At 44.5% G+C, this 20062-nt stretch overlaps 1 protein-coding gene across 2 annotated transcripts in view; it reads right to left on the bottom strand.

Moving 5' to 3' along the window:
• Nucleotides 1–443: 443 nt before the first annotated feature.
• ATRN (attractin) overlaps nt 444–20062 on the bottom strand; it is a 159502-nt gene continuing 139883 nt past the window's right edge. For both annotated transcript variants that reach the window (XM_048304944.1, XM_048304945.1), the window contains 2 exons: nt 6881–6995; nt 444–5408 (listed from right to left, as the gene is read on the bottom strand). In XM_048304944.1, the coding sequence (XP_048160901.1) occupies nt 5284–5408; nt 6881–6995 (240 nt within the window). In that variant the 3' untranslated portion in view covers nt 444–5283. The remainder of the gene's footprint in view (nt 5409–6880; nt 6996–20062) is intronic.

Below are 20062 nucleotides of genomic sequence, written 5' to 3'. Positions count from 1 at the left end.
TTCAAAACCACCTTGAATTATTTTTTTCCTCTATTTTAAGAAAACAAACAGGAGGAAAAATTTTAACCAGATCATCTACTTTTTATTTCAGAGGAAAGATTTGCATTATTTACTTTTATTTATATACATGTACTTCACATTTGTATTTAAAATGCACAGACCTCCCAAGAATTTTCTCGTTCCGGCTTTAAATTAGCTGTTATTTTACAATACAAAAAAATTATACCAAAAAACTGCAGTCCTAAATGTGTGTATGTATAACACCCACAACCCCAGCAATGAAATAGTTTACAATACTTGCTCCTATTTACAAATGAATGCAATAAATGCTAAATTATACATATTAACAAACTAAGCTCAAGTCTGAACATGGATAAGAATCATAAATAATTACAGAACAAAGAGGAAAAAAAATCCAGAATACAATTAATTCAAGGATCTTAGTTTAAAGAACATTTACTGTGCACAATTTTCAGAGTAATATAAAACTCTCTTTTTTTTTCTTTTTTTTTTTTTTAAAAATGGACTGACATATGATACACTCTGCGACAATTGTTATTTTTTTCCTTCTTTCTACTGCTGAGGTTTTTCTAATCAATACTAAACTGAGAGGAAATGTCTAAAGAATTATAGTACCTGGAAGACGCACACAAATAGTCTGTGTAGTGTCAGAACGAAGAAACAGACTGAACAAAACCTGCCCTGATGCAGAAAAAACCAGCATATACACATACTGTAGTAGTCCTGGCATGGAAACTCAGCTCATTTCAGCAGCTACCAACAGAAAAACCAGGAATTTGACTAAAATTGCAAAGAACACATCCAAAAATGAGGAGCACACCCCAAGCCATCCCTTCCCTTCCTTCCACAGCCCCAACACTCCGCGAGCACCTTCCCACTAAAGCCCACCCAGCTCCCTCTCCCACCTGCTCCTGCAGTTCAGCCCAGGAGGCTCGGCCAAGTCAACCCCTTCCCTCCACTTCCCCGGGCTATTCCCAAATGAAGATAAACCACGAGGGGCAGAGACAGCCACCACTTACGGGGAGGGACAGACGAGGTCGGAAGTTGCTCCGGGCACGCGGAGTCTGCTCGTTGCTTTCTCACAAGCTCAGTGCAGCAAATCCCTGTTTCCAGTGAAAAGGGGTTTAAGGTTCTGAGATGCAGCTGATGCCTGTCCCTAACTGAGGGTCTCATGGAAAAGGAAAAGCAGCTGGGAACACCTGGAGCAGCAAAGGAAGGAGGGGCAGCCCAGCTCTGTGGCACTTGAATTCCAGCAGCTTATGGAAAAGGCCTGAAGTTCGATTTCAGCCTCAAACCCTCCTTTCAGCTCATTTAGGGCCAAGCAAGCTGACCTGCCGTTTACAACCATCCCATAAACCCAGTGCCTTGGTAATGTGGATTTTGGTAACATTTCCTGCAGAGAAATGGTGCTTCTGAGCAATCTTTAGTACATGAACTCCCCGAAGGAGTGTGGCTCTGCCCGTGGAGGCTGCCACACCAACGGCACTGTACCATCAAATTTTGGGACATTATATGCCATGACTTGATACTGATCACAGGCACTACCCCATCATAAATAGCTTTATTTTGGTAATTTCAATACAACGCATTTTAAGCCCAGGGAGAGGAATATAACAACCGAAAAGTTGTGTCTCATAAATCTTCTTGTATCCAAAATATTGAGCCAGAGAGTGGCAAGGTCATGCTACAACTAGTCCAGAGAAAATTCTGGGCTAAAACCCACGGAAAATGGTGAATTTAAAAAAAAAAAAAAAAAAAAAAAGTGCTATTTGGAGATTTGGAGATCCAATGGCACCATTGTTTTCTAGAATAAAAGGGCCCCAACAGTTCTGAAATTTTATTATTAAATGTTTTAAAGGCTCCTCTCACAGAATAAAAATGTTCGGAGAGTTGAGACATTGAATGCTGAATTTCAGCCAGTTATAAACACCTGAAAATAGTGATTCTGAATGGAAACACTGCCACAATTTTAGTAACAAAGGCCGTAAACTACTGATTTAATCCTCCACATGGTGACCACTTCAAGGACATTTATTACTCTCTCTTTCAAATGGAAAAGCCATATTTTACTTGGTTTCTACATTTAAGTGAAATGCATTTGAACATACAGAAGTCAAGTTATGCCTCCCTGTTTTACAAGATGTCATGATATAATCTGATGTTTAAAGCTCTGGAAAATTATCTAATACTGATCAGATGAAGAAGTTACTAAGACAAAACTCATACATCATTTAAAATGCATCAAAAATACATTCAAGATTTTTTTCTGGATTATATACCCTTTAAATCTCTCCATGTTCTGCACATTACTGTAGAGTTTATGTACAAGTGCAAAATCTGTGTGTCATTTGTCATTTATGTACAGATTCTCCCATGAAATAAGGTTGCTCTTTCTCCCCCACCTCACCTCCAAATGAAATAAACCCTAAAATCCTTCACTTTTGACATTGGCCTGGTGATAAACCACCAGCAATTCTCCTTTCCCCTATCTTTTCCCACTTTTTTCCCTGTTTACCTCTAAGCTGGGATGAAACTGCAGCAGAGCTATGTATGAGAGTTCTCCCTCATCAAGATGGAGATCAGATGCAGAGCAGAGCTACATCCTAAGGGAGCTGGTTCCTTTTATTTATACAAGTAACTCTTGTCCCTCTATTTACATTTTTTGGTTCTAACAAACCCTGACTTTGATCATTTTTGCTCATTTTTCCAATATCTGACACCTCATTTTGCGGCCACACTCCTGGGCACACTGGTTGTGTGTGCAGACCAGATAGCCCAGCTCTCCAGGAGTGAGAAAACCTCCCAAACTCCATATTTATGTCTTATTAATGTAAAAATCTGTCACCCCTCCAGGCCTACAGTTCTGAAAGCTGTTTCTGATCAGGAAAACCCAACAACTTTAAGCACCTGCTCAAGGGCTGTCCTGAAGAGGGAAACTTAAGCACAGGGGCTTTCACCATCTGGGTTGGCAGTTCTCCTCCCAAAAACAGCTGGAGAAGCAAGAAGAAATCTCCAAAGATGAGGATGCGCACAATGGCTGAAAACATGTAGTAACAGGGGAGGGATTTTAGTCCAGGCTAATTTCTCCAGTTCAGATTAAGCCCATCACTGATCAAGTTAGAAAATATTATCAGGAGATGAATCTGTCTGAGGTAATCCGTGCATCAGGTAAAACTTAAATTGACTAAATCCCTTCACTCTAAGACAAAGCTCAAGCCTTTTCCTCTCATAATTCCTTCTTCCCAGAGAGCATTTAAACTTCTAGTTTAGAAAGAGATGCATTTATATATATTTACATATATAATGCATTTTTTCCCAATATTTTTCTGCAGTCCCAATATTTTTTTTCAGTTTCATTGCACTTGTTAAATGACACGTTAAATCAGAATTATCATCTACAACAGTCCTTAAACCATCAGGCTGCTCCCATCACCACTGCCCAGACACACCCAGCAATTCACCTCTTTATTGCGATGCTGCCATGCTCCAAAGAGCTTCTTCAAAATACATGGTTAGAAAAAAACCACTCCAGAAATGAGTGGCTGATATGTGACTGATCACCAGAACACACACAAAAAAGATGCAGTTATTTGGGTTTCAGCTTGGAAAGGTGCTACCTGGCCAGGTCCAAGAGCACTTCCCTTCCGTGTGTTACTTCTCCTTTTAATAAATAGCAGATGTCCTCAACAGAACCCACCAACCCAGTGACCTGGGTGAATCCTCAATTACTGTGATGAAGCCACAATCACACACCTTGTTTGGCATCTTCACTAACATCTTCCTACCAGCTCCAGCACCACAGCATCGTGTGGCCCTGGCCCTGCACCACATTCCCAGCTCCAGGGAGACACTGAGCACCACCACACACAGATGGATGGGTTAAGTCCAGCCTTGAGCCTCAAAATACAGTCCCAACTTGTCAGAGTAGTTCAGATGGTTCGATGCACCCCCCAAATGCCAAACCTTCTCTTCGCTGTTTGCAAGTCTCATCCTTTCACCAACCAGCCACTTCTTCAACATCAAACAGAGCTCGAGCTCAACAGGAAATACCAGATCTGATCATGTAGAACTCAAACCTGTGGCAAAACAAAGCTGCTCTGCTTCATTTTTATTTAAAGTTCTTTTTTTACTTCATCCTCAAGTGATCTGGCACCCAGAGTGTTGCTTTTCACACCCTGTAAGAAGATGGAGCAAATCATAACCACTGAGGAGCAATGCCTCCAAGCTCAGCTCTTATCCAGAAGGATGGCGGGAGGGAAGGGGAGGAAAGAGGCCAAAATCAGAAAAATATGATGTATCTGACCTGGAACACAGACTGCCTCTATGAAAATGATGGTGAAACTGAGTTTTCTTATGAGATACTGAAACTCTACGTGCCTTCCAGATATTTCCATCTGGGTGAGTAGTTGGTTGGTCAGGAAAATGTGATTTTCCTCTGACTGCACGGGACAGAGAACACAGAGTGCCTTGGGTGACTCTAGATGTGAGTATACATACCTTTAAAAGGAATTTAATTATGTTAAAAAGCAGCGTGTGTAGCAGTCTCCTCACTCCCTAGATCTGTTCAAGTCTAGGCACTTGTGTGTGGTGTACTCCAAGCAGGTTAAGACTATGTAAACACCGAGTCTTTCTAAAGCAACATCCAACTTTCCAGTTATTTCACGTGGTCTGAGCAACATAACCTTTAAACCATCCAAGCTTTTGTGTTCCTGGACCATGATGACTACAAAAAGGCTGTGCCTGGAAGAGAGTTCCACTGAAATAATGAGGGAACAATTAAATATTAAATGAAAACAAAGGATGAAGATGCTTTGAAGATTAATAGTAGTGTTTATGTGTTGAGAGCTGACACCTGTAAACACTGGATCTTTTTCTTTTTGTACAGTTTGATAAATACATGAACTACAAAGCACTTCCCATGTAGAAACCTGAGTGTCATTCATATTGGACTACTGTTGTATTTACACTGACCAGGAATGGCGGCATCGGACCGTACCGCACCTGCAATAAAATTATTTTGCTTAAACTTGAAGAAAACAAAGGAGCAATCTGAAGCCATGTGTCAGTAAAACTTAAGTGGAGCAGTTGTCAAATAAAGCCAACTAGCACGTAGATGAGAGAAAAAAATTGGGTTCAAGGAAGTTGTGTTTTTTTCCGGGTGCTTCTAGTCTCTTGGGACACAACATGGAAATCTTTCTCCTCCTCCTCGGTATTACATTTCCATTTTGTTTAAAACCCTAGACAGTTTCTGATGTCCATGCATCAAATACAGGTTCCTGGCTGTGCAGGGGGCTGCTGCTTCCGATTTCGTATCGCGCCCGATTTCTCTTTGTAGGCAATTGGCATCTGTTGTGAAATGTCCACCAGCGCACTGGCCACTGCGAGACCTGAGGCAACAAAACAAAGAGTCAGGAAACAGAACAGCCACAGTAACAAATCTTTCAGAAACAGCTGAGAAAATCCCTCCAGGCCACAAAACGTGTAGAATTTTTTAAATAAACTAGAGAAGTGTTTTGGCTTAAGAATTAAACTCCAGCCAATATTCTGAAAGGAGCTGAAATACTGCATGTTTAATTAGAAGCAACAGCAGGAGGAAAAGATGCAATAGGAGTGGGTATTACTGGATGTAAAACTCTCAACATTGAAGCCTGAACCCTTAATATTGAAGGTGCCTTTCTCTATTCTCTATTGTAGATGGACTACAATAAACCTGAAAGCAAATGTGTATGGAGGTTTCACCGCACTTCCCATGGATACGTCACCTCCGCAACCTCCTCATGGCAGATGAGGAAATCATGGAATGGTTTGGATTGAAAGGTGCCCTAAAGCCCATCCAGTTCCACCCCCTGCCTTGGACAGGGACACCTCCCACTAGACCAAGTTGCTCCAAGCCCCGTCCAACCTGCCTGGAACACTTCTAGATATGGGGCAGCCACAGCTTCTCTGGGAACCCAGTGCCAGGGCCTCCCCAGTCTATTCACAGACAAACCCACATCAGGGACTTAGCTCAATCCAGCTCAACACCAAACCATCCAATTCAAACCCTGCTAATCCTCTTTCAAGAGCCTTTCCTTCACCAAGCTCGCTGGGCACTGGGGAACCCAGTTAAATTCCACACTGCCCGGGAGATGCCCTGACATCAGTTTTAGGTGTGAAGGGGTTGAGAACAAGGATATCTTAAGTTGGATGGAGAAAACCTCTTTGTCCAGAGCTCCTAAGAGGAGGGTAGAGATGCTCTGAAAGGACTTGTAGTGACAGGACACGGGGGAACGGCTTCAGACCGACAGTGGGCAGGGTTAGATGGGATATTCTTCCCTGTGAGGGTGGGGAGGCCCTGGCACAAGTTGCCCTGAGGCTGCCCCATCCCTGGAAGTGTCCAAGGCCAGACTGGATGGGGCTTGGAGCAACCTGGGATAGTGGAAGGTGTCCCTGTCCATGGCAAGGGGTGGAACTGGATGGTGTTTAAGGTCCTTTCCAACTAAAATCTTTCCATGATTCTGACTTGATGTCCCCCTGCAAATGGAGCTGGGAACGAAGTTGGATAGGCCAAGTGACCAGTTACTTTCACAAGTAACTACTGCAAACATGTCTGTAGCAGATCCCTCCTTCCCCCACCCAGATGTTAATTAAAGCGTAGTCCAATATCAAATGTTCATCCATCAACGACCTGAGTAATTAACTCAAAGCTCATGTTGGAAGCCAGCAGGGCCCGAACCAGGGAGCCTAAAATACCCTGAGCACATCCCAAGCTGAATTGTGGCTACAGCGGCTTCTGTGGGATCAGGGAAGGTGAATCTGTAAGGGTGGGGAAGGAGTATGGAGTTAATATTCCAAGCTATCAGACAACAGTAATCCTCACCTGACTGTCCTGGTGGTGGAATACCCCCAAGTCCTCGAGGCAACCTCACAAACACAGAGAGAACGGCTGCTTTGTTCCCAAAGCAGGGCTCCAGCGCGATCGGCTTTGGTACAGTCTGCAGTGAGGGAAGCGATGGGAGAAAACAAATGTTAAGCAGTGTGTTACACCTCCCTCTTCCCCCAGCACTGCTTTCCCAGCTCGTACAAGCTCCAGGGCATGAACCACCACGAACCACACTGCCGTGCTTGGCAAATTTCCAGCACGCAGCCAGCAAAGCAAAACCACTGTCAGCAACAATCAAAACACGAGTCATCATCAGAAAACACATTCACTTAATAAAAATCAGGCTATTAAAAAGTCAAGCACTACACAAGGTTTGTATTTCTCCCTAAATTCAATAACAAAGGAGCAGCTTATGTCATCAACAGGACCGAGGGGATTTTTCCATCAACCCCATCAGCAGCATGTCACTGATATCAGCACGCCCGACCACGGTGATTTGGTACTCGAAATTCTATTTCCAGAATTTAAGTCCATGTACCACCGTAACAGCACTCAGCGCATTACCGCAGCAAAGAACATTTTCCCAAGAACAAAAAGAAGTACTCAAGGCCAGGCTGGACAGGGCTTGAAGCAACCTGGTCTAATGGAAGGTGTCCCTGTCCATGGCAGGAGGTGGAATTAGATGGGCCTTAAGGGCCCTTTCAGTCTGTGATTCTAATATATAATGGGCAGTCAGCTTTCTCCCACCCTGGAGGAGCAGGGGACTGGATCCCTTGCTGCCCCTCAGTGTCTGTGACCATCTCCCTCCCACTGCAGTCTTGTGAAGATTTTACCTAAATGATCAACAGCCAACTTCAGGATGTCATTAGAAAACCAAAATGTCAGCCCAGAAACTAAAGTATGTTCTCACCTGAGCCTGACCCCAATCCCATACACAATTACATGGGATCAGCACTACTGTGGGATGCAACAACAGTAAGATGAGGATGCAAGTGTATACCAATGAGTACAGGTTCAAGAGAGTTTCTTTTGTTCCACATCAGCTAAAAAAGCTGAGAAACACTATTTTACCCCATAAACTCAGTGCTTTCTATTTTCTTGTTTAGTATGGACAAATTCTGCTCTGGTATTAATGAAATAATTAGTGCTTTTTCCATCAGGCATCAAACTACACCACAGTACTCAAATGTTCAACAGAAACTCAATACAATGTAAGCCATGAAAAAGCCCGAACAGGAGTCAAACATGCTGTTAAATTACTTCTGCTCAATAAAAAAGACAAAAGGAGACGACAGCAAGCAAAATGAAACTTAAAACTTTCCATATCTCACATTTACTGCAATGATTGCAGCAGGATTTGTTGGTCTGTGCAAGGCAGATAAATACGTGCTGCACGGGCTGGGTGATGGAAGCTGCTGGCTGCCTGGTTTATGAGAGCAGATTTCTTCACCTCCCTGCCCCCAACGAAGGGATCAAACTCAGAGTAGAGCTTTTCCCAGCAAGCAAACAAGCACATCCTGGGGCTGTACCCCACAGTGACTCAACTGCCAGAGGTAATGGGGAGAGCACAGAGAAGGCAGCTGCAGGAATAGAGCCCACAGACTTCTGGCATATGGGTGGGAGCAAGAACTGAACACAAAGTTGATTTTCTTTTGGAGACACTCAAGTATCTTACTTATTCTACTGTTAATAAAACAGTTCTACTGAATCCCAGAGTTTGGAGGATGGTACTTGGGGTTACAGAGAGCTCTTGTGCTCACCCTCAGCGCTGAGCAGAATGGGCAGCAAAGATCACGTGGAGAAGTGATAGGGGGAAGAGAATGAAGGAACAACTGAATAAGAAGAAACTGTATTTTAAAATACTTTTTAATATATTTGTTTTTAACTCCTAATGGATTAATGCCCATGAAGATGCTCCGAGGGCTGGAGGCCCCCTTCTCTGGAGGCAGCCTGGGAGAGCTGGGAATGTTCCCCTGGAGAAGGGAAGGACACAGGGAAAGCTGCGAGCCCCTTGCAGGGCCTAAAGGGGCTCCAGGAGAGCTGCAGAGGGACTGGGGCCAAGGCCTGGAGGGACAGGAGCCAGGGAATGGCTTCCCAGTGGGAAAGGGCAGGGATAGATGGGATATTGGGAAGGAATAGTTCCCCATGAGGGTGGGGAGGCCCCAGCACAGAGCAGCTGTGGCTGACCCATCCCTGGATGTGTTCAAGGCCAGGTTAGATGGGACTTGGAGCACTCTGGTGTAGTGGGAAGTGTCCCTGCCATGGTAGACAATGGAACAAGACAACCTGTAAAGTCCCTTCCAACCCATGAGGATGCTCAGCAGCACACTCAAGAGTCACCAAATCCAGCCCTTCACTAATGCAGGCAATGGCACATAAAAGCACAATTCTCTGCTTTAAAAGTAGTTACACTTTCAGCCTGTGCCATCACCTCTGGGAGACCTTTCCAGAGGCTCCCTGGTCCTGGATCTCACCAGTCTGCCACCAGAAACTTTCTTTTAACCTCAAATGTTTTCATACCTCCATTTATTCATCTGTCTGACGTTCTTCTGTGCCTTAACCCTCTCCCTGGGCTTTACCCTGCGGTACATCTCAGCCTTCTTTTGGGTCAACTGAAAGAGCAATGCTCTGAATTCCTTCTCTGAACACAAGCACTGCCTCCTCCAGCTCTCCAAGAGCCCCTCTCTGCACCTCATCTGCTGTTCTCGACCACCAGTGACCTGAAGGCATTTCGGGCTCTGACACTGCCTCTGTTGTGGTATCAAAATCACCCTGAGTCTCCTGCACATCATAAAATAGAAAGAAACAGAAGTTGTTCATTATATAGCTCTCAGTCAGGGAGCTGAAGGGACTTGGAGGGGAATTTAGCTCATCTCTCAGCCCCAGGCAAGACCCTCTCTCCTCCTCTGCCCTTTCCAAATAATGAACCCTGAGTGTGCAGCAGGAACTCTCATTATGAGTCCCTGTGGGCACAATCTTTCCCCTTCCATGGGATTTTTATTTTGGTCCTCAAGGTCACACATCTTCCTCTCTGCTCTCCTGATTCCACAGCACAGACAGGTGGGGATCGGACATAGCCCTGAGCCTCCTCCCTTCCCTTGTCGACCTGCTCAGAAAAGAATCAGAATCATGGAGTGATTTGGGTTGGAAGGGACCTCAAAGCTCATCTCATGCCCTGCAGTGGACACCTTCCATTATCCCAGGCTGCTCCCAGCCCCAATGTCCAACCTGGCCTTGGGCACTGCCAGGGATCCAGGGGCAGCCACAGCTGCTCTGGGCACCTTGTGCCAGGGCCTGCCCACCCTCACAGAAAAGAATATCTTACCAATATCCCATTTAACTGACCTCTGGCAGTGGGAAGCCATTCCCCGTGTCCTGTCACTCCAAGCCCTTGTAAAATCTCTCTCCAGCTTTCCTGGTGGTCCCTTCAGGTACTGAAAGGCTACAGTTAGGTCAACCCAAAACCTTTTATTTTCCAGGCTGAACAACACCAAATAAGATGAGGGTTAGTAAAAAATTGTTAGTATTTCCCTGCACGGGGAACTTTATTTCTCTCAACCATGCACAGCAAGGAAAATGATGCACCCAAAATCTATCAGGCAGTTGCAAACTAATTTAGAAGGAATTAAGCACAACATCACTTTGCTGCAACTAAGCTCCATCTTAAAACTAAAAGGGAAAAAAATGGCCTATTGTCCATCAAACCCAGCTTTTCCTGAGACAAGCTGCAGTTAATAACAACAAAAGCTAGCCAAAGAATCAAGTCCTGCACATTTATTTTTGACAGCCCCAGTTCAGGCACCTGTTTTCTGAACTGTGACTCATTCTGCGTCTCATCTCCGAGCGTGTGCTCGCCGGGCCAAGAGACAAAGCGCAGCCGAGGGAATGACTCAGAGCTGAGTGACAGGAATGAGGAATTTGATGTAAGGAGGAGGTCAGCCGGGAGTGAAGCATACACTGTGCCCTCTGCAAGACACAGAAAACCCAGCAGTGGAGCCAGGGACCCGATTCTGCACACGGGGAGGAAAATGTGAGATTCCAACCAGCGACTTCACTGCGAGCTGGACTGCGGATCTCGCCCACCGCCAGCCCTGCCCTGCCCTGCCCCTGCTTGTGTTTTGATGCGACCCATGTAGGTGCCACCAGGGCACAAAGGGTCTAAAGAGGAGCTGGCTGGCTTCATCAAGTGGAATTTTGGTGGGAAGACCTCAGAAGAGCTCAGGTCTCCTTTCTTTCCCCACTCCAATGGTTTCTGAGTACCCTTATCACAGAGTCATGGAATGCCCTGAGTTGGGAGGGACCGAGAGGGATCATCCAGTCCAACTCCTGGCCCTGCCCAGACCCCCCAACAATCCCACCCTCTGTCTGAGAGCACTGCCCAAACGCTCCTGGAGCTCTGGCAGCCTCGGGGCTGTACCCATTCTCTGGGCAGCCTGGGCAGTGCCCAGCACTCTCTGGGGGAAGAGCCTTTTCCTGATTTCCACCTAAACCTCTCCTGACACAGCCCCATACCCTCTTGTTGCAGATCCAAGCTGTTCTCCTGCAAGAAGATTTTGAGTGGACTTGGAAAGCAGAGATCAGATCTGAGAGATGGCTTTTACAGTCAAACTTAAGAAAGATATATAAAATAGGTGTATTTCTAAACTTTGTAACAACCTCTACCAGTTGCTTAAAACCTGCCTCTGCCAGCAACTTCCATTCAGAGTGTTTTGATAAACCCACTGTTGAATTGTAGAAATGATTCCTTTTTATTGAAGGCTTAATGGCACAATAAAGTAGACATTATTCAAATCTATTCAAATAAGGTGCATCCCTCAGACACTCATCACAAGAGGAGTGCTTTGCAAGGTGCCTGAACAGCAGAGTCCCACCTTGGGAGGACAAACAGAGGGGAGAACAGAGCCCTGGTGCTGGAGAGGGTGGACAACAACCACGGCCAACAGCCATGGACAGACAACTGCAGCTGGTTGAGCCGTCAGGCCCCTGCCCCGAGGTACCTCTCGTCCTCAAAGAAATACGGAAAACTGTGTCTCCAGTGCACTGGAGGGACAATTTCATGGAGCCAATCACAGAATCATGGAATGGTTTGGGTTGGAAGGGACCTTAAAGCTCATCTTAAAGCAATGGGCAGGGACACCTCCCACTGTCCCAGGCTGCTCCAAGCCCCAGTGTCCAGCCTGGCCTTGGACACTTCCAAGGATTCAGGGGCAGCCACAGCTTCCCACACCATTCTGTGCCAGGGCCTCCCCACCCTCACAGCCAGCAATTCCTTCCCAACATCCCATCCATCCCTGCCCTTTCCCACTGGGAAGCCATTCCCTGGCTCCTGTCCCTCCATGCCTTGGCCCCAGTCCCTCTGCAGCTCTCCTGGAGCCCCTTTAGGCCCTGCAAGGGGCTCGCAGCTCTCCCTGGCTCCTTCCCTTCTCCAGGGCAACATTCCCAGCTCTCCCAGCCTGATCCAGAGCAGAGGGGCTCCAGCCCTGGAGCAGCTCCGGGGCCTCCTCTGGGCTCTCTCCAGCAGCTCCACGTCCTTCTGCTCTTGGCCCCAGGGCTGGGGCAGCTCTGCAGGTGGGGTCCCACCTGAGGGGGCCCAGGGACAGAATCCCCCTCCTCTGCACTGAATAACCTGAACCCTTCCCTGCAAAGGGCTTTCCCTGCTCCTCTAGAGCAGCAAAGCAACAATCAATGGAAATAATGGGCAAAACCCCCAAGAACTCCAAGAATTAGGATGATGCAAATGTCAAATAAAGAGCAAAATGCCAGTCAAACCCTCTTAGCCTGGAAACAGTGACCACTCTTTTCCAGGTGGAAATAGGAAGTTAATAGTACTTTAGTAAGTGGTGACACAACCCTGTTGCTCCCGGAGGCAGCGAAATCTGTTGTCAGCTGTTTTCCACAGATTATTTTACTGGCCCAAACCAGCACTAAAAAACCAAGTATTCCCAGTTGTTACTGAGATTTGATGTGTATTTAACATGCATAAAGCATAAACCATTATAGACATTAAAATCAATAAAAGACATACTAGGTGATTCAATTAGTCCAGCTTCTCCAGCATGACTTTCCACATGAACAGGGCATTTCCCAGGAATTTGTCTGGCCTATTTCTAGGTGACCCAGGTGTGGAATACACCACCAGTTCCCTTGGGAGTCAATTTCAAAGTGAAATGCTTTCCCCAAGCAGGTTGAATTGTGTGATGCTCAACCTAAACATTTTTATTTCATCTCATTATTTCTATTTATGTTGCTTTTACTTGAGAAATTCAAGAAGTTAATAATGTGTCACATAAAACTAATGGCTAGAACAATAAATATTCTGTATAATTTCACAAACACAGCATCAGTTTTATTTAGGTTCTGTGATACACTGCCAGCATATTGCTTTTCAAGATGTATTTAAAAAAATACCATGGAGTATTTTTTTTCCTTAACAAGAAAACATGTTTCTTTGGTTTGATCAAATAACTCTTACGTGGTTTTCAATTTCCAGGAAGGAAATTAAAATAAAGGAAAAATCTTATGGTGGTAGATGAGAAAAGGAACATTACCCAAACAGTTCCATTTTATTATTTGATTCCACTTGTTCAGGTGATTTCTCTCTGTAGAAAAAGGGTCAAATTCCATTTGCAAGTTTTTAAATTGTGCCATTAAAAGCTGAGTGAACATTTGCAAAACAAGTTACAAGCAATTTCCTATTAAAAATAGATTATTAGGCTTTAAAAATCATATTCTCAGGGTAATATGTGTGTCCTGCAAGATAGAGATGAATGAACTTCCAGCAATAATTCACAGTAAATGAGTTTAGATTAAAAATTTACATTTACCTTGTCCCTGATATCTACCTTGGAATTTTAAAGGGGCTGGGGAATGAATTGAATTGGTCCCAAAACTGGGTTGCTGCATGTAAGGAACTGAATAAAAATCATATTCAAACCCTCATATGGATGTTAACAGCCTGAAATGGAAAATGCAGATCCGAGCACCCCATATCTGGAGCCCACATGGCACCAGTTCCCAAGTCTGTTTCCCCTTTATTTAACAACTGCTCTGGATTTTCAAGTGCACATGTCAGTCCAGCAGCACCCAGCCACCAGCTCGGGGTGAAGGGAAGGATTTTGGGAGGTGAATTTGGATCTCCAAGGCAGTTCCCCTGAAATGACCAAATCTCATGTCACAGTTTGAGCTTTGCCACTCACGGATGCCAACACTCGTCCTTTGTCTTCAATTCCCAGCCCTCCCCCACGGAGGGGGTGGATAAGACCATGGGTAGCAAATCTGGGAGATATATATATACACATATGTGTATGTATATATATATATATATATATATATATATATATAGCCAGTGGTGGGTATTTATTTTGATTTTGTATGGATGAACAGGCAGAACTTGCACAGTTCTTCTCAAGCACTCAGCTGGTTTTTGCACAGGAAAAAGGAGAAGTAAAAAAACCCAATGAAACAGGACAGTTGGAGGAAGATTGCAAACATAACACACAAAACAACTGCTTGGCATAAATGAATGCAAATAAGTCCTTGATAACGCTGTTGAGAAGCTGCTGGTGTTATTAGTACTTCAATCAGAGAGATGCTCGTTAGAGGGGAAAAAATGAACTTAGAAAATCCTCCTCCTGTGGGAAGCTTCATGCTCCTTCCTCTCCTTCCAGCAAATTCCTCCTTATCAGCTAAAATCAGGGTCCAACCTGCGGAAATGTTTACAGTCCTCAAATCTAAAACTAGTCAAAATCACTTATCAGCCAAGTATTCCCTAAATACAAGGCAGGCTTAACAGATATCTCTGCCGATCTCATGACAGCTCTCTTCCAAATATCTATGTTCCATATTATATTACAGGACTAGCAAAAGTTTCCCCTAATTTTTTCCCCTAATTTTGCAATAGAAATCAAAGCAAGATCCTGGGCACTTGTTAACTGGAAATAATTCATCAGGTGAAGGTTTTATCAGGTATTTTTGTTGATGTTTTGGTAAGAGGGACCACAGCCAGCCTATATGGAATTCTAGTGCAGCTAATCTGCTTTACACATCTCAGCTGCCCAGGGAACACTCCCTTCCTACCACTGGCATTCCTTCAAAGGGGATCCCACACTTTTCCATGAGCTAAAAGTGGGCCAGTGTAAGGGGAATAAACACCAAATAGAAAGTACAAGCTGGGGTGTCCTCCTTCTGTGTTCCTTTGTCACCTCGATCTACAGGAGGGAGCCTAATGAGTGGTTTTGCTAAAGACAGAGACGCAGCTACAAACTGACAGCCTTGGAATTCCTTGGTGTTAACGCATGGAAAAGCTCCTAACACCAGTAAATGCCAGAAAGCTCAGAAATAAGACTTTAGAAATTAAACTGCCTTTCCAAAGGCAAGTTAAGAGGCCCAGAGCCTACCCTAGCCAGGTCAGGCAGAACCACACCAGCCTTTCCGGCCTCAAAGGCTACATGTGAACCATCTCCAGCAACTGCCACAACAGAACAGGATTATTCAGTTTATTTTCCCCACCTCAATTTCATCCCCTTCCTGCAACTATTATCCTTTTGAGGATAGCAATGACCTTCAGCTTATTTATATCACCCTTGAAAAACCCTAAGCTGCCCTGTCCCCCTCTAACACATCTCGATCAGACAAGAAGAAATGCTGCGCCTCGGCAGGTTTAGACTGGATATTAGGGAAAATTTCTTCATGGAAAGACTTGTAAAGCATTGGCACAGGCTGCCCATGGAAATGGGCCTTACCATCCCTGGAAATGTCCAAAAACCTTGTGGATGTGGTACTTGAAGACATAGTTTAATGGTCAACTCAGTGGTGGTGCTGTGTTCATGAATGCACACGGTGATTTAAAGGTCTTTTCCACCCTTATCAGTTCTACGATTTGACACAGCCTGGTCATTTCTTCTTGACGTGGCTTTCATACATCAGATCTCAAGCCTGCCCTCCTTCCAAATCTGCCTACTTGCACAGGACCCCCAGTCTCAGCTCGGTGGAGTGTCTGTGCCACGCTTACACTAACCCAGCTCACTGTGAGTGAGTAGCTTGGGAGGTCACAGAAGTTGGTCCACCAGCAGATTTGATGGACTAAAAGCAGGTCAGCAACGTGGGAAGTAAAGGGGAAAGTGAGTCATCAAGAGTGACAACCAGAACAGGATAAAAGCTGTAAAAACCATCAGTTCCTTCCTTGGCCCTTAGTTCTTCACTGAACTCCAGCTGCATGAAACAGCCTAAAATCAAGCTACGTGTCAAAATTAAGATGAATTCACCCTGTAGAAGTGCTGGAGCCGGCAGATGCTTCATTTCAAATCATTCCTCACCCTGCAGCTTCCCCAAACCCTGCACCCTGTGGCACAGGACTTACGACTCATTTCTCTGCTCCTTTACTGCTGGTTGCAACTTCATTGCAACATAAAAGGAATTTAACAAGGGCATCACTTGGATAAAAAATACAAATAGACTGAAAATATATTAATTAATCTGTGGTACTCCCTGCCCACTCCCAAATCAGCTCATCACTTTAGCTCTGCACTTCTTGAACAGATGGGATCTTCTGGCAGCCTTTAAACCACTCAACAGCACTTTCTCCCATAACAAAGCAAACTAATTACTAGAGTAAGATGCTATTTCCCATCTATTTTTCTGCTATTTTTAAGGAATCAGCTCGCTGTCTGATTCAGAATTTGCAGTGAAGCCCTCAAACAGCAGAATTAAATGCACATTGGCACAATGGTACAGAACATGCTAAATGAACTTCACAAGGATTTTGCTCACCAAATGCTTCTCCCTTTCCCTTTAGGAAACTAAAGACCATGGATGCACAGATAATTAACCCTTAGCACTGGCTTCATGTGCTGGATCACTAAACACAGCATAGCAAAGACTGCTCCAGCTCTGCTCTAAAAGATCCCAAAATACCTTTTTTTCCAACTTGAGGATAATTTTTTCCCAATGCAACAATTTTCTTGTTGACCCTGTAAGTGCTTTGCTCAACCTCATCATTTGCTTGCTAGGCTGTGCATGTTTTTTCCAAGGTAACTTCTTGCCTTTAGCAACTTCAAGATACATGGAAATCAATGTCAAAATTATAAACTTCCCAAATTCTTTTGGGAAAGCTTCTAAAAATGGCTGCAGAGGATTACAAGACTTAGATTAATTCGATAACAAACCCTAAAAAAGCCCAAGCTACAGCAATACCAGTTCAGACACTTGGATGAGTCCCAGGCACCCAAGGAAGTTAAACACTCTTAGGAAAAAAAATGCAATATTCAGCACCTCTGAATGCACAAAGAGCTGCAGAGAGAAGCCAACAGATTTTGTAATAACTAAGCAAATTTAGTGGTAGATTTGTGATTTGGTGGGTATTTGTTGAGTGGCAAATAAACCAAAGCAGCTAGTTACGTGTTGCCTAGCTGCAGCCTCTAATAGGAATTGCTTCCCTGCAGGTAAATCACTTTCTATTACTCCTAAGTACCCCAGGAAAAATACTAATTGAAAATACAGTTCTAATACTGTCCAGCTGGAAAACATTAGCTTAGGATGGAACTAGCTTGACACTGGCTGCCAACTGGCTATGGACAATGGAATAGGAAATTAATCTCTTGCAGACAAATCCCATTTTCCACTTCTCCTTTGTAACCTTCAAATCAACTCTTCATTAACCAATGGCTTTGATTCCCATGGGGAAAGAAAACCATCAGTGAATTCATGATAATGCAGGTCTGGCTTTCTTGCATTAAAATGAAGACTCAAATTTTGACATAGTGGATGGCAGAGGAACTGGAGGGTGGATACAACATCCAGCACCACAGTAACATTTCCCTCTTTTCTTGGCTAAGAGTTAAAGAACAGCCAGACCACAAAGCAACCACAAAGAAAAGTGCAGTTGTCCAATTCTGCATTGCCCCAGCCCAGCTTCCTGCAGCTCTCTCCTGCCAAGAGCTTTTTGCCATGCAGGTGCAGAAGGGATGAGGAGAAAAACCCAAGTTGCTGGCTAACGTTAATTCATAACACCCCATAGATACTCAGACTGGTTTTTCATTTCTCTTTAAGTTCATTTCCATGCAGGAGCCAACAGGTCAGACTCAGAAGCATCATTCCCCAAGTTGCTTTCAGCCCACAACCTTCCCAAGCCTCCTGTCCTTTTGTGAAACACTCCAGCCTTTTATGACTACTTTTATTCCCTACCCAAGTTCTCCAAGATGAGAAAAAACTAAATAAACCCCATAAAATTTAGTAACTCTCCTTGTCATGTAGACGCGTCCTTGTTCTGCACCTCATCTGCCAGCAGATGATGGCAGAGGTCCCTGCCCATGACAGGTAGTTGGAATGGGATGATCTTTAAGTTCCCTTCCAACCCAAAACACTGACTCGATGGTTTTATGAAGTTACCCATTGACACAACATTACAGGTCCACATTCATCTACTCGGCTCCAGATTCCTGTACCAGGTTTGTGCCATTTGCATGAATCAGACCGTCTCATTTGTGCCCAAAATTCATTAAGAAACATGTATATGAGTTATCAGCACAGAGGCAATTACCAGTTGATAATGATTTCTGGGTCTAAAAGAGGGTACTTCTCCACAGTCTTACTTATTATGTTCCAAACCAGCTTCTTCATCCATTCTAGAGTAACCCAAGGAGGCCAGACAAGATGAGGGCAGCAGAACAAGAGAAGAAATAACGCACTCATCAGAATTGAAGAGATCCAAAGTTTATCCTCTCTGTAGCTTGAGCGCAGACAACTTGTCAGAGATCAAAAAGTTTAGGACAGCTTTGTTCTAGCCTGATTCCACAGGAGAGGTGTTTTTAGCTAGTTTACTTCCAGAAACAGAAAAAGGTGAAGGGAAGGGCCTCAGACAGACAGACTGCAACTCAAAACTATCAGCAGCCAGGCTATATCCTCCCAGATCTGCCTCCAGCCCCATGGCAACATCCATATGCATCCCACATCTTTTTGGAAGAGCAGTGAAACAAAGGTTCAGTCTAGTGTGGTGAGTGACAATCCAAGTGCGCAAGTGTGGATTCCCAAGTCTGGGTGAGCTATTACAGGTAGACTCGCGATACCAGCCTCATGACAGAAGCAGGGAAATGATAAAAAAAATCAGAAAATCTGAGGATCTGGAGTCAAAAGGAAGTCACTGAGGAGGAGAACCACTCAGAGCATCCAAGGGGAAGTCCAGATACTCAATCACTCGAATTACTGAGGACCTTTGCAAATTTTACTTCACTTCCACTATGCTCCAAACCAGGGACAAGACAGGATGAGAGGAAACAGCCTAATGCTGCACCAGGAGAGGTTTAGATTGGTAATTAGGGAAAATGTCTTCACAGAAAGGGCTGTCCAGCCCTGGCACAGCTGCCCAGGGCAGTAGTGGAGTCGCATCCCTGGAGGGATCTGAAAGCTGTGTGGACGTGGCACTTGTGGGGGCATGGGGCAGTGGTGGCCCTGGCAGTGCTGGAGGAATGGTTGGACTCTGGTCTTAGAAGGATTTTCCAACCTTAATTATTCTGTGATTCAATATACTGAAAAGCTGTTTCTACACAGTGTCCACCCAGAACATGGAGCATGGCACCAATCAAGTGGAAAAGTATTAAAATTTGCCATGACAGACCGTATTTACACATAAATAAGGAAAAGCTAAAGCCATATAGGCAACCTTAATGGCGGCATTTCCTGATACTTAGGCTAAGCCTTAAAAATTATTACTCACCAAACAGAAGTTTTGGGGTCAGACTGCTTTCATGGGCTTTACAATAATTAAAATACACGTATTTTTTAAAGAAAACAAGAACTAGCTCTCTTGTTATAGTAAGAGATTGTGAGAAACTTAGTATCTGGACTAATCACAGAATGATTTGGGTTGGAACGGACCTGAAAGATCATCCAGTGCCACCCCTGCCATGGCAGGGACACCTCCCACTGTCCCAGGCTGCTCCAAGCCCCAATGTCCAGCCTGGCCTTGGGCACTGCCAGGGATCCAGGGGCAGCCCCAGCTGCTCTGGGCACCCTGTGCCAGGGCCTGCCCAGCCTCACAGGGAAGAACTTCTTCCCAATATCTAATCTACATCTACCCTTCTTAACCTTAAGGCCTAATGAGAAAGTCTTCCAAAAAACTTAAGTCTAAATAAAATAAAACAATCTAGCTGCCTTAGATGAGAAAGAAAAATAATCAGTGTTCTC

The sequence above is a fragment of the Corvus hawaiiensis genome, chromosome 5, assembly GCF_020740725.1.
Source record: "Corvus hawaiiensis isolate bCorHaw1 chromosome 5, bCorHaw1.pri.cur, whole genome shotgun sequence".
Taxonomy (NCBI): Eukaryota; Metazoa; Chordata; class Aves; order Passeriformes; family Corvidae; genus Corvus; species Corvus hawaiiensis.
Note: the sequence above shows the minus strand (reverse complement) of the source record. Positions and strands in the feature narration are given on the sequence as shown.